General features: G+C 37.0%; 1 protein-coding gene across 1 annotated transcript in view; it reads left to right on the plus strand.

Annotated features, from left to right (window-relative positions):
- RECK (reversion inducing cysteine rich protein with kazal motifs) overlaps positions 1–23,718 on the plus strand; it is a 65,615-nt gene that overhangs the window by 38,411 nt on the left and 3,486 nt on the right. Inside the window, 11 exon segments of the mRNA XM_063325720.1 lie at positions 444–623; positions 1,579–1,791; positions 2,572–2,708; positions 4,995–5,135; positions 7,755–7,943; positions 13,123–13,245; positions 13,763–13,934; positions 15,989–16,181; positions 18,439–18,649; positions 19,984–20,057; positions 23,445–23,600. Coding sequence (XP_063181790.1) covers positions 444–623; positions 1,579–1,791; positions 2,572–2,708; positions 4,995–5,135; positions 7,755–7,943; positions 13,123–13,245; positions 13,763–13,934; positions 15,989–16,181; positions 18,439–18,649; positions 19,984–20,057; positions 23,445–23,600 — 1,789 coding nt within the window.

Genomic DNA, 23,718 nt, shown 5'->3' on the forward strand with positions numbered 1-23,718 from the left:
TGCCAGTCATTTCTGTAGGAGGAGAAGATGTGGTTTGAAGTTGAATGATTGGATTAGAAGTTCTTCATTATCACATCAACCTAGATTTGTTACAAGTAAAATCAGCTGGAATAGTTCTCACCTCAAAATCATTAGTTCAGGTTTCCAGCTATTGTATTTTTATTGGATATTGAAGTTTTATATTCTGAAGTCTTTCAGTCTTACTAGCTTAAAGATTTGCTAGCATTCTTAAACGAAACTGGAAAACTTGGAAAACACTGAAGTGGGGTTATTTGCTTTGAGCACAACATTTAGATACTATTGTAGACTTTGTGGGCACTAACACAATCTTCTGCAGTGAGTGTAGGCTGTTGTGATCAGGAAAGAAATTATAGGCTTTGCTGTATCTTAATGACTGCTGTTCTTTCAATTTTGTTTTCTTAGTCTATTTTTTTTTTTTCCAGAGAGCTCTGCACTAAACTTTATAGCACAAGCTGGGGCAATTCACAGAGCTGGCAAGAATTTGATCGCTTTTGTGAGTATAATGCAGTTGAAGTTTCCATGTTGACCTGTTTAGCAGATGTACGAGAACCTTGTCAACTGGGCTGTAGAAATCTTACTTACTGCACTAATTTTAATAACAGGTAGGAGAGAGACACTGAATATTTTATAAAGGAATTCCCGTGCTTTGATTTTAAAAAATAAAATGTTTTTCAGGCTTATTTTGAGATTGTATGTAGCTGTCTTTCTGCAGATATTTTTTTAGATAACTGAAAAATAAATAGCTTTTCTTTAGAATAAACTTTTGGAAATGTATTTAGCAACAGATGTAACAAAACTTTCAAGAATAAAAGCTAGCCCATGAACTTGTAGAAAGTTGTCATGTATTAGCAGCGTATTCCTCTGTCTTACTGTATAGACAAGTAAGCCATGACTACTGGAATGTTGTGTATTATAAATAAGGTAAAAATTCTTGTTAAAGTTTACATGTTACTTTTTCAAAATTCCTTTTCTTTCGGAGGTAATTCTGTAGGTTTATACTCTATAGGACAAAATGCATGATTTAAAGTGGTGTCTGAACTAGTAGTTGCAAGGTTACAAACTAAATAGTTTGAGTTTCAAAAATGTTTAAAATTTTGTTAGCTATTAGAGGTCTCTGGCTTTTCTTTGAAATAGTGTACAGTGGCATGAATGTTATATTAGTAGAATCACATACGTGGTAGATGCAGGCTGGGCAAATATAAATGATAAATCAGCTTGCATTAGTGATTCACCAGCAAACATTCGCACAGATATTCAGGATATCTAAAATATTTGCTTTTAAGTCAACTGTCTTCACATAAGAAAAATTGAAGTGATATTTGATCTAAGAGGTAGAGGTGAGAAGGGAGTTTCAGCCCTGAGTCTTAAAGAGCTCATTTTCCTTAAAGACAGAATTCAAATTGATTTTGAACTTGCTTAACTGTTGAAGGGATTAATGTCTTTTATGTCATGAAAAGCAAGCCATATGAAGGCTTTGGGATTCATATGGTAAAAGGTAAAATGCGTGGTGTTTTCTTTTTGTTGTATACATGCCATATCTTAACTTCTTCTTTTAAGACCAACAGAACTTTTTAGGAGCTGCAATACTCAGTCAGACCAGGGAGCCATGAATGACATGAAGCTATGGGAAAAAGGGAGTATTAAGATGCCATTTATAAATATTCCCGTGCTTGATATTAAAAAATGCCAACCAGAAATGTGGAAGGCAATTGCCTGCTCACTGCAGATTAAACCTTGCCACAGCAAATCTAGAGGAAGTATTATCTGCAAGTAAGTACTATGGGGGGGAAAAAACAGTTTAGAGTTTCTACTAAGGATTTTAATGAGAACTAAAAAGCTGCTGTAGGACTGTGTTTGACTTAAGATAGGAAAACGTGGCCACGCAAACACAGAAGAAATATGATTTTGCGTAGTTTCCATTGCTTGAATCTCCATCACTGTAAATGGAAGACGCTTGCCTGTTAAAGAGATGGATATATATGTGTCCATTGTAAAGTTGATTTATTGTTGGGGTGGTTTTTTTTTGCTTTCTGTGGTGTCTGTAAAACCTTTCCTGTTTTTTGGTTTTGGGAACTACTGGTGATTGTCAGCTCACAGAAAGGTCTGAAAAAAATTAAGTTTGTTTTTAAAAAAAAAAAAAAATTTTTGAAAGTAGGTGATTGGGTAAAAAAGAGACCAGGTAATAGTACAGGTAGTAAGATAGTGTTCAACCCATATTAGTCATCAGTAAAGCAAGGAAATGCTTGGTCTTGAAAGATGCATGTGTATGATGCCATAGAAAATAAAGATCACCAAGTCTAAAGTAGAGGAAGAGTAAGTAAGCAATAGTTCCTGTCTCTCTCCCCTGTACATAAAATGTAGCATATATAGATATACATATATATAGATAGATAGATACAGAGAGAGAGAGATAAAAACACTTTGTTGTGAGACAGAAGGGGAAAGTTGTGGATTTGAGTAAGGGAAGAATGTGGAAAGAAATCTTTTTCATACAAGACCTTTTTTCCTCAAGTATTGTTCATGTAGTTCTATTTCTTTACTTATCTGAAGATCAGATTGTGTGGAAATACTGAAGAAATGTGGAGATCATAATAAATTCCCTGAAGGCCACTCAGCTGAAAGTATCTGTGAGCTCTTGTCGCCAACAGATGACTTGGAGAACTGTATCCCTTTGGATACGTACCTGAGTAAGTATCAACATATGTATGCAACAAAATTAGAAACCAAGATGCTTTGAATGCTTATTGTTGCTTTTAAGAACTTTCATTATTTCTTTTGAAGAAAATTGTATTGAATTTGAAACATTGTATTAGCCTATTAGGGAAAACTGGATTTTTTCAAATTGCCATAGCTCATTACGTTTATTCGTTCTTGTGTTGGGTGTGTGTGACAAGATTGTTTTGGTAGCAGTGGAGGCTGCAGGGTGTGTATGGGTAGATGTCAGGGACTGCACTGTACCAGACACAGCCAGCTCGGCAATGGGCCCGCTATAGGCCAAAACTGAGCCACTTAACAAAGTTTGTGGTGCCTCTGTGAAAACGTGTTTCAGAAAGGGCAAAAAGTCCCGGACAGGTGGAGGAGAAAGGAACAGGGAGAGGGAGAAACAACAGAGGTAACACCATGATCAGAGGAGCAGGAGGAGAGGAAGTGCTCCATGGCAGAGCAGATATCCACAAGGTAGCCTGTGGAAGACCCCATGCCACAGCAGGTGGGTATATCTGGAAGGAAGCTGCAGCCTGTGGAGAGCCCATGCTGGAGCAGAGGAAAGGTGTGACAAGGAGCGAGCAGCAGAGGAAAACTGCTGTGTACTGATCATAGTCACCATCATCCCCCACTTCCCAGTACCCACTGCATCACTTGGGGCAGGGCCAGAGGCACCTGGAGTGAAGGAGAGCCTGGGAAAAGGCTGAAGAAAGAAGTTGCTTTGATGTTTGTCTTTTGTTCCCATTACCTGAATCTGTAATTAGATATTTATTTTAATCAGCAATAGATTTAGTTAATTTTCCCCAAGTCAAGTCATTTTTGACGGCAATTCTTACACGATCTCCCTGTCTTTATCCTGACCCATGAGTTTTTCTGTTCCTGTTCTACTTATTTTCTACCCCCATCCTGTTTGGAGTGTGGGGACTGGTTGGGAGTTTTGGCTTTTGAGTGGTGCCCAGTGAGAGGACAAGGGGTCACGGGCAGAGACTTGAGCACAGGAAGTTCCACCTAAACATGAGGAGGAAGTTCTTTACTTTGAGGGTGTCAGAGCACTGGAAGAGGCTGCCCAGGGAGGTGGTGGAGCCTCCTTGTCTGGAGACCCTCAAAACCCTCCTGGACGTGTTCCTGTGCAAGCTGCTCTAGTTGAACGTGCTTTGGCGGGGGGTTGGACTAGATGATCTCCAGAGGTCCCTTCCGACCCCTGCAATTCTGTGATTCTCTGAAATGTTACTTAAACAGTCTTGTGATTTAGAGCACAATTTCTTGATGTACAAAATTACACTTTTCCCTGATGCATAAACTCTATGCTTTAACTGTGCAATTAGAATAACCAAAACCCAAATTAATTACTGGGGCAATAGATCGTGAGTTTAGTAGGTATGTGGAAGAATGAAGGTTTTGTGATTCTGTTTTCTTCTAGCATGTCTTATTCCTCAGTGTGGAATACAATTGTATTAGTAAAATTTTGCCTTGGTTCTAGATTTCCTTTAAATGCATCTTTTTACATTATTTTCCAAATAATGGAAAATCTGCTCTACCCTGTTACTACTTCCTATTCCATATTTATGTCTCTAGGATTTAGACCTTTTTAGCTTTATAGGATTTATCTGTTTTAGATCTTCTTCCAAATTAAATTTGGAAAGAAATAATATTTCTTTCTCAGAATCCTAGGAACTTTGAAAATAGTAAAATTTTGGTTAGTAAAGCTGCAACTGAAAGCCTGCCTCAACAAATAAATTGTTCCCAGAGAGACAATGTATTAAAGCTTTGGGTGGTTCTTTCCATTTAGCTGATGCTTTTCCACGTTGCCTTCCCTTTCCTTAATCTTGTGACAAGAGAACGTTACTTGAGAGTTAAAGGGAAAACAGAAACAAAAGTTTATCAGTGATAGCAAGCTTGATTAATTGTCAAGTGTACTTTAAACCTCCAATTTATTAATCATTGACTGTGGGACTTCTCTTGATTGCACTGTCATTGTAAGATTTTTATTTTCATCATATAGAGAAAATTATTAGGGAAAGAAGATAGAGGAAATATATTTTGCTTTTGAAGAATCATCTGGGTCATTATTTCCACGATTGAGGACTAAACTTATTTCAAAAGTTAACTACGTTGTCATGTCAAGCTTCTACAAGTGTAGTTAAAGAAAAACAAAAAATATTTCACGGAATTGTCAAAAATGCGATCTTACTGAATGTAAGAAATGCCATGCTTTACTGAAGAAAAATAAACCATTTGAATCAATGATATCCTGTATATTCTGTTTTCAGGCCCGAGTTCTTTAGGTAACATTGTAGAAGATGTTACACATCCATGTAATCCAAATCCATGTGCAGCTAATCAGTTATGTGAAGTAAATAGAAAAGGATGTCAATCTGGAGAACTCTGTCTTCCGTATTTATGTGTGCCAGGTAAGGGGTTTTGGACTTCTGTTTACCTGAATGTTGCTGATACACATACGTAAGTGAGATTTTGTTCAAAGTTTTAAAGTGAATTTTTGGTATCCCAGAAGAACTATTGTCACAATTATCTTCTGTTTTCAAAAGGTGTAGCCTGCCTTGTAGCTCTTTTCATTTCTTGATGTGTTTCTTTTTTCATTGTCCACTGAAACATAATGTCTTATTAGAAGATATATTATTTATTTTTCAGAAGAAATAGATGTCCATACATGATCTCTAAGCAGCCTGCCAGATATTTAAAATTACAAGCATACAATACTGCAACTACAGTGCAGCTCACTGCTTCTGCAGACACGGTGACGTGTATTGCCGTGTATTTCCATATGTTATTAGCCATATCCGCATTATTTTCCTTACTGGTGAAATAAATGCACATTATGTCTTGCCTTGAAGTTAATGAAAATCAGGCTGTCAGTCTTGGTAGGGCATTTTGAGAGCTCTGAGAATCTTAGCAAATGCAGGGTGCACTGGGACATACATTTGCAGTGGCAACAATTCCAATGTTATATTGAAGTTCAAGATGGTATCTTACATGGAATTGTCCCAAATCCTTCGCAGGCCGGGTCAACTTCTTAAAATCTCTCTAGCAGCTCATGGGTAACTAGTTCTGATCCAAGTAAATTAATATCCAAACTTTTTCTTAAGAGCTTCAGTGTTGCTGCTTCACTGGATTCAGAGCGCCTAGGTTTAGGGCTTGTGAAGGAACTGGCACGGCACATAATTTATTTGCCTCTCCTTTCTTCTCTCTACTACTTGAGTTTACAGCACTGAGGCAGCATCTCTGAACTTCATCTTTAATGACGGACAGCGTGATGTGTTCGTTGACACGAAAAAGGCAGAACTGCAAGGCAGATTAGCTCTATGTTTCCCAAATCTGTATGTAGACTTACAGTTTGGAAGAAAAAGACACTGACAATGCGAAACAACAAAAATATGAATAACGAATCTTGTGCTGCCTTGTCCTTCCATGAGAACGATGGTACCACTTCTCATTAAAGATGATGTCTTTATCATCTCTGCTGAGTATGCAGCTCACTGCATTTCTGCTGCTGCTCCATTGAGTGATACTTTTAATGTAGGTGTATCTCACTAGAAAGGCATTCATGGTCATTTGGGAACTATTTTTTAGAACACAGGTATTTTGTAACTTCTGCACCATGCATAAATGTGAGCTGACTGGGGAGAGAGCCTCATGTAGAATGAATTTCAGCTATCTAACTTTGAAATGGCAGGCCTGGATGGTGTTGATAGCAAGGGTCAAATCTACAAAAGGAGGTAGGAGACTGAGCAGTGTCCAACTTCTACAGCCCCTTCGTTGTTCTGCCCTAGATACCAGTAGTGCTTGCCACAATTTTTCCCCTTCCTTTAAAGCTAAAGGTATCATTCAGTGACGTGAGGGATCACCTATAGTTCTTGAAGCATAGAGGAAAGCTTGCATTTGGTGACCACTTGAATGCACGTGTTAAGAGAGCCTGAGCAATTGGGGGCGACGCTGATTTTTAAACTGAATTGCACGAAGAAGCCCCTTTTCTAGGGGGGTGATGCAAGAACACAGCCATAGTGGTCTCGCATCCATTCCCTGAGCCTCTTTTGTTCCAGCAGTTTTGTGGCTGATCAGCAGTTTGTCCAGCGATTTTTTAATTGCAAAGAGGTAAACTGGGATTTGCTTTGCTTGTACATCTGCTACACTTGTGCTCTTCTAAAAACGAGAACAAACTTCAGCTCATTCTTTTGTGAGGATGGTGTTTTGGTTATGCTTCTATGACCCATACAAAATATTTTAGTTTTTCTGAAAAGCTGAGCATTATTGCTACAGAGGTTGTATTGTCTTTGCTTGCTACAAAAGTCATTCAAAATGATGTGAAACCAAGCTCACCCAGAGCTTTTGAAGAGATAGTTTACTTCCTCTAAAGGTTGGAAGCTGACTGTTATGTTTGAATTCAGTCTTTTTCTTGGTTGAAAGTTTTGGGGGATTTGTTGCAGTTCATCACTTCTAGGGTAATTTTAATCTACTATTTCTGTTATTATGGTTTCTTTGCAATTTTTAAAACCATTTTCCTTCCTTTCCATTCTTCTTTTTTTTTTTTAATCCAGTTTTCCTGCTTTTGCTCTCTTTCTCCTGTCTTCACGTCTACGTTCACATAAGAGGTGTAAGTAGGGGAAGGAAGACAAGATGAAATACATGAGGGGAAATGACCGGGCTTTGCTTCTGAGACCCTTTAATTCCGTTTGTGTATTGGAGAGAGTGAAGCTTATGTGGTATACCGCATACATTTCATACTACTACAGAACTGTGGAAAATGAGATTACTTGAGAACTGTTAGAATTACCAGTCTTTTTTTCTGAAGTGACATTTCTACACGTACTTCAGAACATTGTCTCAAGCAAATATCTTCTATTTCTTCTACTTGCTCCCTCAATGAAATGAGTGAATTTGACTAAAGGGTGAGGGCAAGGCTTATTTAGGAACACCTTAGCTTTTTCACAAGTCAAAGAGTAGTAGTTATTTTTTGTAGTGGCAGTTGCCAAAGTATTTACTAAATATGAGCTAAAATTTCTCCTTGTATATAGGTTGCAAACTGGGAGAAGCCTCAGATTTTATTGTCCGTCAGGGTACACTTATTCAGGTTCCATCCTCAGCTGGTGATGTTGGTTGTTACAAGATTTGTACATGTGGACACAGTGGATTGCTAGAAAACTGCATGGAAATGCGTTGTGTTGATCTCCAAAAATCATGCATTGTTGGAGGACAAAGAAAAAGTAAGTATTAGATCAGTAATTATACCTTTCTACAGCACCTGTTCCTTCAGTAATGAATTTTGAGGTACATAAGAAGACCCAGAGAATCCAAATACAGAGTTTATCAGAAAATACAAAAGTTAATGTTTGCATCCCTATATATAATACTTACGTATGCTGGAGGGTTCTATTATTTAAATCAATACTGAGCTGTGTCTTTCTCAACCTATGAAAGACCTGTGTGAAGAGTGTTCTTAGTACACCATTTTTCAACCAAAAGGTCACTGACTTGCCTCACGTCCCCTGTATTTTATGATACTTGAAAATAGGTAGCTTCCTTTCTGGTAGAAGAACTTGCTGGTGGGAGCTCTGAGGATTGAAGAGGGAAAAAGTTCTGAGGGGAGCCAGTAGGTTGCAGAGATGAGGCAAAAGCAGCAAAACAAATTGATCCGCTTTAAGTATGCTGTAGTTCTGAGGCTTAAGCACAGTGTAACTGACTATAAATGGCTGCCCATTTCCTGGATTCCAGCTTTGTGGATACTCTCAGTCTCCTTTTAACAGCATCGGATATCCAGTGACCAATAGAGGTGTCTAGGGAAGAGTATGAGAAAAGGCAGAGATTTAATCCTATTTTACATGAATATTCTACCAGAATCTGTTCTGTGCTTCAAACCACAGACCCCTTGAGCGGAGGATGGTTTCTTTACTAGCCCTGACTGGTTTTGGGGTCTTTCGTTTTCATTATTTTATTGTTTTTTTTGTCGTCCATGGATTTTAAATATGGGTTAAGAAATAGTCAGAAACTTTTATCTTGAGCTATAACCTCTGGCAAGAAGTTCCACGTGTTAAAATATGCGTGCCTAAAAAACCTCCTTTTTTTTTTCCTTTTCATTTGAGCCTTGATAGTTTGTTTCATCTGGTTCCTCTTAGTTCATGAGATCAATCATAGTTCCTCTATTGAAAAAGCTGATGAATGATTGTTGCCTGTTTGCCTCCTCTTTCAACCTATGTTATATTCCCCTCAGCTTTCTCAGTTTTTCTGCAAGCCAGTTCCTATTGTATTTAGTCATTCCTTATATAAAAACAGTTGTATACTTTTTGATAATATTTATTACCCTATTGCGTCCCTTTTTCTAGTTCTTACGTTTTCTTCTGAAATGGGAACTGGAACTTCATGCACCATTCACAGTCAAGTGCCCAATCAAGTGTATGTAACAGCAAAATTATGTTCCTTTCATAATTATCTTGCACATTATCTTTTTTTGGCTAATAATTCTATTGAGGTCATGCTTCACAGAGCTGTCTATTGTAATGCCATGGTGCAGTTCTTAAGTGGAAGCGGTAAGCTCACAGCTCATTGTGTGAATTGTAGAGAATCACTTTATGTTTAGAACAATGAATTTCCTCTGCTACATCCTTTCCTAGTTTCCTAGTCAGCATGGTGAGATTCCCTTGCAGTTCTTCATTATTTGGTCCTTTGTACCTTAATGTTATTGATAGACTCTGTCATGTAATACTTGCACTTGTTTTTTGGATCACATATAAATATGTTGAAAACATCCACTGCCTGGATCATGGAGACTCCTCCAGTGACGTCTCTTTGTTGTTGATTTGTTCTGTTTCACAGTTATTTATCCATGTGAGCTCCTTTTTTTACTATCTCTACTTCTTTTCTTGAAAGCTTCTGTTAAAGAGCTGTTAGATGTCTGTTGAGTATTGAAGTGTATCAACCTGATTTTCTGTTGTCCATGTGCTTATTGACTCCTTCAGATAATCCCAAAAGATTTGTTTTGTGACTTGCACAAAAATTGTGATTCCTTCCCCCAATGTATCATATTTAGGTATGTGTCCACTGATGCAAACTTTTATACTTTTACCACATTTGTGTTGCGCAAAATTTTTACCTATCTTTGTTATCCACAGAATCCTTTAAAAAAAAAAAAAAAAAAGAAGTATGTATTTTGGCCACTTGCATTGGTATCCAAACCTTGAGGAAGTTTAAAGCAAGAAGTTTTAAATAAGTTCACTTACATTAGCCAGTATTTCACACTTGAGTTAATTTGGAGTCTTTCAGTGAATGTTTCTGGTCTTGCAGAGTTGTTAGCATTTGTCTGTCCTAGAGCTGCTTCTGAGACAGGTTCTCTAACACATTGCCTGTGAAGAAGGTACTCGGCTTAGACTTCTAACTTCCTCTGCAGGGCACAGGGATGCAAGAAAATCTTTTACTTTTTTGTTGTTATTAACTTATCTTCTGAGCAGTTCTTTTGTGTGTTATCAGGTGTTCACTGTATGATCCTTCCTCCTACCACAAACCTAGCTATACGTGTGAAAGTTGCAAAAAACTAGTTTTATCAAAATAGTTGTTAATGTCTGAATTGGTAGTGAACAAAACCAGTAATCGCTGGATGTGTTTCCAATAGACACAGGCACAGAGGCACGTGCACACACAAATTTCTTCCTGTAATGTTCCATGCCTTTACAGCTTGTAATGTTGTGGGCATTTTTTGTCCATCCAAGGTCACCCAAACACACTTAAAACTTACTTTGTATTGACAAATTGGTACTATTTGTTCATGGAAGCAGAACACTGAAAACATCTTAACCTTAATGTTACAGCTATAGAAAGTATCTGGTGAAAGCAGATGCTTTTAAAATACAGACATTAGCAAATATATTATTTAAATGGTGACTGAAAGCTTTTATCAATCATTCTGTCCAAACAAACTTGCACTTTTTCAGGTTATTGGTGAAAATAATCACAAAAATGTCTGAAGTTTTGTTTGTGTTTTATATTTGCACAGTGTACAGCTGTCAGTTGTGCTAACTGTAATGACAATGTGTGTAACTGGTAGGTATTGAGTAAATGATGTCCATTTAAAACAAACAAACCACCACAAAACCAGACAGCTTCTTCTCTTTTGCTATAATTACTCATTAAGTGTGTGTGGTGATTAAGACTCTAGGTATTACATAATAAAAGATAAAAATTACATCATCTAGTGGATTTGGAATTTACTATCAAAAACAAATAATTAAAAATATATGGTCACCATATGAACTTTTTGTAGTTACTATATTTAATTGGTTTATATGTCAGTTGCAAAAAGCTAGGGTTTAGTCATAAAATCTGAACTGTGTTTTTTAAAACCATTCTGTATAAACCAAAGAACCCTGAATGCTTTATCTGATGCTGGCTTTTTCTTGTGTTGTGAATTGATTCCAATTATGAAATTATTAGGAAGCGCGTTATATACAAAGGACATGGACCTGCTGGAGTGGGTCCAGCGGAGGGCCACGAAGATGATCCAAGGGCTGAAGCAGCTTTGCTATGAGGACAGGCTGAGAGAGTTGGGCTTGTTCAGCCTGGAGAAGAGAAGGCTCTGGGGAGACCTTATTAGTGGCCTTGCAGTACCTGAAGGGGGCCTACAAGAAAGCTGAGTAGGGGCTGTTTGCAAGGGCATGTAGCGATAGGACAAGGGGCAATGGTTTTAAACTAGAGCAGGGTAGGTTTAGATTAGACATTAGGATGAAGTTCTTTACAATGAGGGTGGTGAGACCCTGGCCCAGGTTGCCCAGAGAGGTGGCAGAGGCCGCATCCCTGGAGACATTCTAGGCCAGGCTTGATGAGGCTCTGAGCAACCTGATCTCGTTGAAGATGTCCCTTACTGCTTCCTGCAGGGGGGTTGGACTAGATGACCTTTAAAGGTCCCTTCCAACCCAGCACATTCTATGAAATTATTACTGGTGAAGTTTGCTGTGTGTACTCTTTGATAGTGAAAGCCAATAGTCTTGCAGTTTTCAGCTGGATCCTAAGGCAATTACTCTTTACCCTGAAGAAACACCTAAGAGATCCTGTGTTTGGCATAACCTTCAAATCTTGGAAACTCTTCTTCTTTCCTGCTGACAAATTCCTCCTCCTTGGGTAGTACTGTGCTTTAAATAGAGCTTTTTGTACTACAGAGTCTTTCTCTTCCATCCCCTCTTGTTCTGCCATCATTTGCCTAGGAGTACCTCTTCCAAATTGCTGAAATACTTTGTGCCCCTGTAATATTTTTCAAAAATTCTAATCCTTAATCTCAACCCTTTGAAAGATTAGAGAGAATTGCCTAATTTTGTAAGGCACAGTTACTCTTATGTTTTCCTGAAGAGCTGTGTGGTTTTTCATAGTCTTTAACAACTGACTGGGTTATGGATAGATCGTCTGTCATCAACGTGTATTAAATTTACATAAAACATACAACACAGTGAAGAGCAATCATATGGACAGTTCACAAAACCAAACTGGAATTGCTAAATTAAAAGAAAAATTCCCAAAATTTGCAGTTTGACTCTTAGATTCAGCTGTGGAAAAAGTTACTCACTTATGCAAAAATTAAGCAGATTGCTCCATCCTCAAAAAGCAGCTGTGATGGTGTCAGTTGCATTATTAAGGGCTCCTTTCAGAAAGCCAGTGAGTGAACACCGACCTCTGTATTTATGTGTGTCTCATGCTGAATCTAGATCCGGGTTTCTGTTCAGCTTTGCTATAATCTTTCTTATTCCCTGCTTTGGACAAAGCTGCATTGTAACTTGTACTCCTTGTTGAGGCTGAAATTATGACTATAATGGATGTTACAAACCAATGAAGGCTGGAATGAAGCATTGGCACTTTTTACCTCTTGAAAAAAAGTACACACAAAGGAAAGAAAAGAGAACTGCAGAGGAGTTTTGTGTATGAGATTCTGGCTGAAAATTTAGCAGTCTTACGTAAAACTAATTTAGGAGAAGAATGTATCTTTACAAAAGCTTTAAATTTAAAAATAATAGATTGATAGCCAGAATTAATAGAAGTGCTGTGTACTATGCCACCGCTACTTCTGTTTTCTGAGTGTATTTCTTTTTGCAGCTTTTAATTGTTCTTAAAAAAAAAAAAGCCTAACTTTTACAGGTTTTAAAAGGATACAAGTGCTTGCTTCCTTGTTTTTAACTAATTAATCAACAACACATGTGAACAGACTTTTTCTTTAAATGAATAAAGCAGAACTTGAAATCTAAGAAAAGAGAAATTTCAATAGGAAAAGAAACTGAATAAGGGAAATTACAGGAACAATTTATATTTAAGATGTAATACCTATGTAATGCAAATATACCATAAGACTATATATATATCCATATTTATTGATTGTAGGCATTTGCTTTTTTCTTTTTTTTTTTTTTTAAGGCCATGGAACATCCTTTAATATAGATTGTAATGTCTGTTCATGTTTTGCTGGAAACTTGATATGTTCTACACGTCAGTGTCTGACTGAGCATAGTTCAGAAGATGAACGTCGGAAGTTTACAGGTAACTTTCCAAACTATGGAAACGGCAAGCTTGATAATCTTAGAGCGAGGTTTAGCATCAAAATTCTTTCTACAGTATTAATGGAAAACACGTGATAATTCGTTACTATTATGTTCTTTTAACTATTTATTTCCCTCATGTCCAAGCTGCACTTCAGAAAAAGCACATACCTTTAAAAAAAAAAAATCAGTACTGAAAAATAAAACTTCTGGTAATATGTAAAAATAGGTGGAGACGGGTTAATGCCACTGGGGACGAGAGATAAGGAGTTTGGGGGAAAAATGGAGAAAGCTGAGTAGAATTAGCAAGGAGGCAGGGCACAAACTTCCCTTCCGACTACTTAAAAGTGTGTATGTGCTACAGCATTGCTGACTTACAGGAGGGAGGAAGTGGGTGAAGATAGGGCACATGTTTGCATTTGCGGGAAGTCAGAGATATCTTAGTTGACCCCTTGTGTGTCTTCTGTCATAGAAAATAAGTGTGCACCAAATTCCTGTTCTGTGTGTTGCTCTTACAGGTTTACCATGTAACTGTGTAGATCAGTTTGTACCAGTATGTGGTCAAAATGGACGCACGTATCCAAGTGCATGTATAGCTCGTTGTGTTGGGCTCCAGGACAATCAATTCGAATTTGGATCGTGTATTTCCAAGGATCCTTGTAACCCTAACCCTTGTAATAAAAACCAGAGGTAAAAGCAAAATATGTTTTTAAGCTTTTCTTTTGCATCATCTACTCGTGAAGCAGATTTACTTTTTCTTTGAATGTGTTGTAGTAACATTCTACTTTTGGGGTACTCCAATAAAAATAACTGCTTGAAGTAGCTATTTTTATTTAACGTAATTAATAATGGACTGTAATAACTGCCAAGTCTTGGTTCTGTTTATGTAGTGCTGTATCTTTTAAATTAATTATTCAGATCTCAGCATTAGCAATAAAAGAAGACTGCTGTATGCTTTCAAAAATGGGAGAATCCTATTTTGTTGAAATGGCAAAAGTGTCGTTTTACTACTATATTTCACATGTCCTTCTCGTAGTTTAAAAAAAAAAACCCACACCAGAATTCAAGACTTGGATTCGTTCTTGCTTATTCAGACAACAATCTGTGCTTTTTACCTCTAAAGTAGGAAAATATTGGTCAGTCTGGAAGACTCGAGTTTCCCTTAAAAAGGTTGATATCTTGTGAAAACTGTGTCTGTCCAATCTCTGTTTTTTCAATGTCAGAAAAAACAAAATCTTTATAGATGAACACATTAAAACAAAAATATGCTCTGTCCTAGTGTCAGGAGAAAAGAAAACCTGACCTTTTTTACAGAAATCAAAGTCTGTAGCTCATAATATTGGTGTCTGTCTTCAATTTTCTCAGTATTGTGCAATACTACAGTCTCCTTTGAATTTGTACATTTTTCTGTTTTCAAAGCAAGCCACCATAAGAAGTTGTGTAATACTGTGCTTTCATGAAAACTGATGATAGCAATTTTATTTTTTTTTCCTTTTTCTGCACTTTAAATGCATTGATGCAGAATACTGCAGAGAAAACACTGTACTTTTGTAGCTGTAACAGCCATTATGGCATTGAAAACTGCAATTTCAAAGGTGTGTAGCGGATATACACTTTTTACCTTTTAAATTTTTAATTTGGAAAGTAAGAGAGGTTTTTCAGTTTTATACAATAACTTTAAATTGTAGTTTCAGTAAGGGACTGTACACAATACATTTTTCTGTCTCAGTTTGATAATGTAGCATAAACTAAACATGCTCATTTTAAAACATCTCTGAAGTGCTTTGAGTCTATTTAAGACCCTATATTCCACTCGTAAAGTGTTTAAATCTCAGAATTTCTGAGTCTTCCCTAATATAGAAGGAAAATATGTAGGACAGCAGCACTCGGAGGGAATAAGGATGCATTATACGTAATCCAGTGGTAGCACTGTTGTCATTTATAGAAGGATGAGATTGTTGAAAAAGCCATTGGACCTTTCATCAGACTCTACTGGATGGCATTTCTCTAGCAGAGGGATGTCTTGCAGGGCATACGGCAAATGTTCTGTGGACAAGACCATGGAAGGTACATATTTAATAGAGAGAGGAAAGAATTTCTGCCCTTTATTGCTCTTTACTTCTTATCTGTAAAGGCTTGAGAGGGATGACATACCAAATAAGGGAATTGTGTTAATACCAGATTTTTCAGTTTGTTTGCAGTCATCCCCAAGATTGTTTGTGATATAATATACTGAGCGTACAAAGCTAGAATCCAATTAGATACTTGTAATTGAAACCATATAATCTTCTAAGCCTTGTTTTCACTGCCTTTGCTAGACTTCTGCAGTATAAGCTTTTCCTCTTGCAGTTCACTGTTTGTGTGTTCATGTTTTCTCTAGTTTTCCTTAAATACACATTACAAAATACGCATTACAAAATGAAGCTTGGGAGTTGGCAAGAAGTTTATCCAAGCCTTTTTTGAAAATCCATTGAAAAATACTTGGTAAAAGATTTATTTTAGTGGAAACTGTAGCTGTGTCCACAAACATTGACTAAACGTGGTGTGAACCAGTTTCAGGTTTATGATGAGACCCAAAATTGACTATTCAGAATGTTTTATCACATGTATTTCCTGCAGCTCTGCTGAACCATAGTTAGCTCTGGAAAAAAATTTCACTGAAAATGTTTTCCCTGAATATTTTGAGACTTAAAAAAAAATAATAATCCTATGACATGATATGAAATTATTATTACTTTATGCAGGTGCATACCAAGGAAACAAGTTTGCCTGACTAGTTTTGAAAAGTTTGAATGTAGCCAGCATGAATGTGTGCCAAGGCAGTTAAATTGTGACCAGACACGGGATCCTGTTTGTGACACAGACAACGTGGAATACAGTAACTTGTGTACTTTGTACCAAAAAGGAAAAAGTTTAGCATACCGAGGACCATGCCAGGTAGGAAGTGGTTCTAGCAATAAATATCAAACCTTCTCTGTTCTTTAATGTTAAACTTTGTAATATTTTTGTTTTTATAGCTTACAAAATGCTTTCATTGAAACTAATCCTTTAAAAATTTAATTCTCACTAGCATCAAAAATACTCTTACAAAATTATATTCAGAATTTTGTCAAGTGTTTCTCTGCTAACAGTTGTCTCAAAACCAATCAAAAGCTTTACTTATGCTTTCTTGGGAATAATACTCTGATATTTATATTAAGTGATCCTATATTTTTCACTATTTCACCAGTTTGAACTTGTTTTAAATAAAAATTAATGCCCAGTCATAGAAAGTCTCTGGCATTTTGTGTGATTGTGCCCCAGGTTTACAAAGTTCATTGTTCAGGATCTGTAACCTAAGTTTTGTTGGAGACTAGGCAGTCTGTAATATTTTCTTTAGTTAGTCTGGATGGCATTAGTCTTCGTGTTAGTCCCTGAGAAGGATTAAGATCAGGTTTAGTCCTTCCATCCCACCACTCCCTACAGTGTTGGTAGACAAGCTATTTCTGTCGCTTCACAGAGAAGTCAGGAGCTACTCTTTTCAAAGTTGCTGGCTTTATCATTGATAGGCTGTTCATCTCCAGATTTTTCCTCAAATGATGAAAATTGATTTGAGACCTCTATTGGTCTCAACTCATGGAAATTCTTAGAAGTACAGAACATTTTTTCAGGGTTTTTCTGTTTTCTAAATGCGGTTGCTCTTCTAACCCACTCTTAGTTTCTGCCTTTTCTGTCTTCATACCTTCTTTTTCTTGCCCTTTTTCAGTAACCTTGTTAAGTTCAGATAATTCCTCTCATTGCACATCAGATATCTCATGAGATATCAGAGAATGTTTGGCTCTTGAACAGTAAGAATCAAAGGAATATTGCATGGCTGGTTTTTTTTTCTCCAGCAGTTATATGTCTAGTTGTGTCCGTGTTCATGAAGTCTTTGACACTGGTAGCTTTAGGTTTTCACTCTTTCTTTTATAGGGAAGATGTCTGCAAAATATGAAGTTGTTTGGAGTGCTCACTTTTACTTGTCCTCTCTCTGTTTTGTTGTTAGTTTAGGTGTGTAACATAGAAACTGTAACTGTATCGCTACTTCAGAGGATATGCAGTGATCATACAGCTATGGTGACTTACTTGAATTACTAGTTAGTTTAATAAAATATTTAGACCTTAGCAAGAAGTTGTGGAATGAGTTGTGTTATGTCACAAGAGTTTGGACAAAAGTATTAGGCATACCTTGTCTGCAAAGAGTCAGCAATTCCATTTGCTTCTGTCCATGTTCAGAAACTTAGTTTATTGGCATTTGACCTCTTGAGTATGTTGGACTAATATACACGCACAGGCAGGATAGAAAGAAACTATATTACAGTTTTCTTTGATTTTTTTTTTTACATGTGTTTGAATCAAGTGACACACTAGATATGTTTTTCTGAGAGAAAATGGACACAATAAATCTATTTTTATAGGTGTAAAGGTCTCAACAATAAATATTTTTGACAGGTGTCTAGTAATGGATTTTATTCTTCCAAAATAAGTGTATAAATTTAGCTTTTCAAATAACGTGTTAGAAATACATAGGATCATTTAGGTTGGAAAAGACCTGTAAGATCATAGAGTCCAACCATAAACCTGGCACTGCCTAGTCCATCACTAAACCATGTCCCTAAGCACCACATTGACGTGTCTTTTAAATACCTCCAGGGACGGTGACTCAACATGCGTGCATGCACTAAATTTTAAGAACACAAAACCACACTGAGATGAATGAATAAATAAATTGTTAATAAGTCATTAAGATATTAATCAATTAATACTATAATAGTAAATATCTTGTTGAAAAATTAATTTTATTAATAAAATAATACTTTATTACACAATAAAATTATAATAATCTTAATAAGTAGATTAATTTAAATGACACGGTCATTTTATTTAAGCATTAGCACAGAACAAAAAATGTTGTTTCCCAAAACATGTCTTACTGTATATTTCTCAGATTCCAACTTACATTTTTCTGTCACCTTCTTTAAGTGTTTATTCTTTGCATTTATTAGCCATTCATAAACTGGCAGGTTATTTACTCTAGATTTCCTACTTTTTTGAATGTTTAACAATATTACCAGCGAATTCCCATTAACTTTGGGTTTCCTAATGTGAAAAGGACTCTGAAGTTTTGTCTGTAGCACAAATAAATTCATCTTTGAAACATTTCTGTGTGTTTCAGCCGTTTTGCAAATCAGTGGAACCTGTTTGTGGACATAACGGAGAAACCTACAGCAGTGTCTGTGCTGCCTATTCCGACCGTGTGGCTGTTGACTATTACGGACACTGTCAGGCTGTAGGTGTTCTCTCAGACTATGGTTTTCATACAGAATGTGCCTTTGTTAAATGTCCCCAGCTTTCTGCTACTGGCTGCAAACCAGTTATTGCACCAGGTATGTTAATCCGCTGTTGAAATTTACTGTAGACAGGAGAGAGTTTCCAGGCTCCGTGTATAAATCAGTGTATATTTGGAACAAAACTTATGCTTTAAAATATTGTCTTCCATAATGTCTTTGAGACATCTAAGAGAAAGGATGAAGTAGAGATCCTTCATCCTTAGGGCTAGAAGGACTCAGCTGAGTAATTCTGAAGTGGAAAGGCCTTGGCTTTAGGAGTCATGCCCCTTCAATCTTTAGGAACTTGCAGTTGTCCCCATAGGACTGGTTTGGGAGAAACGACTGCGGTCTGTGGTGTCTAGGGTAGAATGTCACTGGGAATTGGACAAGTAATTTTTCGAAAGTGGCAGCACAAATACCACACTGGAATGCCAGAGTATCGTCAGAGTTCCCAGAAGAACAAAAATTATATTTAATTAGAAGACAGAGTAAGATACCATATGTATTTACAGTACTGTGAAAGAGGAAAACAGTACGAATAGTTTTGCAGTTTTGCTGTTTTGAACTGGTTTTTTACTATTTTCACAAATACTTCCTTTATGAAACAGGCAATAACTAATCACAGGTAATACACAGAGCAAGGAATGCTCAGTTTTTAAAAAGAAACAGTTTTATGAATTTTTCTCATTCACTGCTTTGAAAAAGGGTCTTTGTGCTTTGGTATTACATTTAATAATGTCAAAGTCACAAATGTGAATTTATATATACTAAGTTGGGGGTGGGAATTAAATACACAGTCATGGGTTGAAAGTTGAAATAGTAGCCCTTTGGTTTCTGAGATAGTGAGGAAAAACTGTAGGAGAAATATGACATGCTTCTGTATTAAACACAGATCTGTCAGACAAGCCCTTCTTCTCTCCCATTATATAAAGATTCTAAGCTCCAACATGGTATAACTGCATAAATTAACTTTTGCAGTGTACATAATTGTTTTCTGTCATGTCCTATCTCTTTCAGCTCTTTAAATCATGATTTCTGCAGTTGCGTATGCATGCATCCATACAAAACCTTGTCTTGTAGTATACAAAGTGCCTGTGGTTTTTAGCTTACAAAAATGTATCATCTGGAAACAAATGAAAATTCATCTGATTGCTTCATGTCGATAGTAGTAAATGTTTGTTGAAAGGTGACTGCTTTTGCATTATAAATTTTTTTAATGTTAAGAAGTCTTAGAAATCGTGCAATTCTGCTATCAGATTGAAAGATTCACTTTGCTTTGGCAGTTCTCCTATTTTCATTCTCAGTCAATGTTCAACTTCTGACCTCTGCTTACCTAAAAGTAAAAAGACCATTTGCTTTTATTCATGAGGTATTTTTTTTTATTCACATAGGAGCCTGCTGTCCACTATGTGCTGGAATGCTGAGAATATTATATGACAAAGACAAGCTGGATACTTTTGCAAGGGTAAACAGTTTAATCGTGCCTTATGTTAAGTGGTACATGGTAAAGTCAAGTTACTCTATACTCTCTTCTGAAAAGTTAACACATAAAACCAATTATTTTTCAGCAGATAGTGTGGGATTTGATTTTTTTTTTTCTTTATACTGTTTATACTTTCCTTTATTTCTTAATATCAGGCATAGAAATTGAATTACAATGCAAAGCAAAACAGAATTAGAATAGGCACAAACAAGCACATTCGGGTTTGCAGTTTAAATGACTTGTCATAGTAAAGACAAGTGATACAGGAACTGAATCTATTTCATGGTAGTAATAGAGTGGATATTTGTTATTTATGGCCTTCTTGTTAAGATTTTTCTTCTAGCTCGCTATTTCCTAATGCAAGTAACTTAGTTCTGACATTGCCTTATGTTTAAATTGGATTGTTTTACAGTCTTTGGTTTATCTAGACAGTAGTCACTGATTTTGCTGCTCATCAGCTAAAATATTGGGTTTTAATTTAACATCTCTGTAAGTTAGACACTAGCGTCCCTCATTGCTGCTCTTTAAAAACCTTTCAAAGTAAGATGGATCTTCTGATGTTGATTGTCTGTCACTGGACACAACATACTAGGCCCAGACTCCCCATGTGATGTATAAAAGGATGGCTCTTTATTGACCTCTGCTTTTATGCTTCAATATATGGAACAGAGCAGAACGCTTGATTTTTGGCACAACATCACAAGACAGAGCAATATGATGATGATGCCGAGTGAAGCAAAACAATTAATGTTTGCATCTGCACATGATTTTAATTTTTTTAAATATCAAGAAGAAAGATAATTTCCCCAAAACGGTATAAAACTACATTAACCTATTTATATGTTTAGAAGTGGAGAGAGTTAGCTCTTGTTGTAAAAAGCACAGAAAAAATCAGTTTCAACAGGACCCCTAGAGGGGTCTAGTCCAACTCCCTGCTCAAAGCAAGGTTAGATCAGCTTGGACAGCTGAGTTTTTTAAAACCTCTATGAGCGGAGATTCCACAAGCTGAATGCTGCTGGACTCTCTCCAGTTCGGCAGCACGGCCAGAGGGGAACTGGGGAGTATATAAATAAAGGGGGACATTGACTTCTACTGGTTCTGTTCTTGCTGTTGCAGCCCAGTGTGTGGTTGGCTTTCATCTCAAGGGCGTGCTGCCGATTGATGTTCTATGGATTTCCTCTCAGAGATTTGTGTGTGTGTGTGTGTGCGCGCGCGTGCGTATTAACCAATTTTGCTGAGTAACAATGTCTCTTGGGTCATGACAGCATCCTGGAATGTCTTCCACTTGTCACCTCTCTGTATCAGGGGCATGGTGACCACTGCAGCTTCTCGGTTAATATGTTACAACACGTGGCTGTGAAGAAGAATTTTTAGTTTTAAGTTAAAAGGCAGCTTTCCAGTTAAAGAAATTTATTGGACTTATTCAAGTAGTTGGTGATAACTTCACTACTCTCCTCTCACCTACTAAGTATGCTAATACCTGGATTAGGGTACGTAGTAGTTGTTTACTTCTTTTTTCCCCTCTCTTTTTTCTTCCCTTTGTCACCACAGTCTTGCTGACTTTCTCTTCTCCTGCCCACCTAACACCATTATACACAGTCTTCCAAGTTTTCAGAACTCATATATATAAATATGTATATATATCTTCACATTTAAAATATGTGATGTCTCAAACATTCAAGTCAGCGTTCTGTCAGCAAATACTAGAAATTACAGATGTTTGAAGCTCTGTGGTTTGGAAACTTCAATCATGGGTCATCCAATAAGCCCCCAGAGATTGTCACAGCCGCCTGGAGACTGTGCACGGTGTGACGCTGCCCTGAGTATAGAGAGTTAGAAGCTCTGTGCCTTTGTTATTCCAGTGTGGGTCAGAGGATAGCTAGCGTCTCATAATAACACAGTAGAAGAAGCCCAACTGTGTATTTGAATAGATTTGATACCTTTGTCATCTACATTAAATTAATGTTAATGACGTCGATCTCCTCTGATTCCATCAATAAAACGATAGGATTGGTGTGCAGCTCTTGCTTTTGACAGTGTACGTACACGTAGAGTGTACACAGCCATTGTACTGGAGATGCTTAAGGCTCAGATAAATGGAATCATTACCAGAAATGCTAGCATACACCTTAACCAGCCCGAGAGGGCAAGATGTAGTAATGTATGCCTGTTTTAGTTGAGACAGGTGGTTCATATGAGAAAAAAAATTGCTTCAATTACTGAAGAGTTCTATAAATCTGACTCTTTTTTTTTTTTTTTTTTTTTTTCCTCCCCCAGCCCCTCTGGCCTTTTCTGTAAAGATAGCAGGAAACAAAAGTCAGCATCTACTCAGAGCAAAGAAACATTAGGGATCTGCTAAGATTCTGATCTATTAGATTTCTAATCTAAGACATTAAAATCCAAGTTTGACACTATTGGTAATCTTTAAAGTATGCATGTGCTTCTGTTTTAAAACTGTTTAAACAGGGTTTGCTGATCAGTCACCATGTCAGCCTACATTTTAATGGGGCTATGACAAGGAAATCCCTCAAAGATCTGGTAAATAAGTGTTGTGTGACACCTTTCAAACTTTATTCGTGTAGTCTAGTTGCATTTCCCAGATTTCCATTCCTGTACCAGTCGTCTTAAAAGAAATGAAGCTACAGTAGGATAAGAAGGATGGATCTCTTGCAGCTAAAGCTAGAAAACAGAACACAGCAGAATGACCAGAAATCACAAGTAAACTATTTGTGTTGGTATGTGTACTGTTCAACACATCCAGAAGTGACCTGAAAAAATAAGGTGTGGCTGTCTTTAAAGAGACTGAGCATCTATGGTCAAGTTGTTCTTTGTCGGATACAGAGAGCAGAACAGAGAAAAGTATATTTACCTGGTAGTTACATAGTCATCTCGTAATGTCACATGTTCTGATATATACAGACACATACCTGTCTTCACAAAGCCATAGCTCTTCATTTCTGGTGTCTCTTGGAACAGGTTCTGTGCCGGTGAAGGAGTGCCAGCTGGTAGGGCTGCTCCGCCTCTTGTTTCCCAGCATGGGAATACAAGCCACTGTAACAGAGAACCGTTTACGTTATTTTGAGGGACGTGATACATTTACACGCTAACCATGAAGGTGGAGAACAACACCTATCAAAACCGTGGTTAATTTAAGAAGTAGAATGCTTTCTCCCCTTCTTCCTTTCCCTTTTTTAAGTTTTGGGGTAGTTCCGTTTTGGTTGGTAGGTTTTTTTTCTAGAGAGTAAAAATGAGTAGTTTAAGTGGCTGAAACAAATTTTCTGGCATGACGTAATGTTAGTAGAACTGAAGAGGAGAGAGGTAATTTTGCATAATATCACATCATCCACTAAGTTCTTTCTTTTCTTCCAGGTAACAAATAAAAAGCCTATAACAGTACTTGACATACTTGAAAAAATCCGCCTGCATGTCTCAGTGCCACAGTGTGATGTGTTTGGATACTTAAGCATAGAATCCGAAATTGTAATTCTCATCATTCCTGTGGATCAGAACCCCAAACCATTGCAGGTAGACTATGATGTTATTTCATTTACCCAGCATGGATTTCCTTTCTTTTTATATGTGTACACTTCACTGTTTTCAATATAGCGGTTTTAAAATTGTGCATTTTCCTGTGTACTGAGTA

This window comes from Chroicocephalus ridibundus, chromosome 2 (genome assembly GCF_963924245.1).
Source record: "Chroicocephalus ridibundus chromosome 2, bChrRid1.1, whole genome shotgun sequence".
Lineage (NCBI taxonomy): Eukaryota > Metazoa > Chordata > Aves > Charadriiformes > Laridae > Chroicocephalus > Chroicocephalus ridibundus.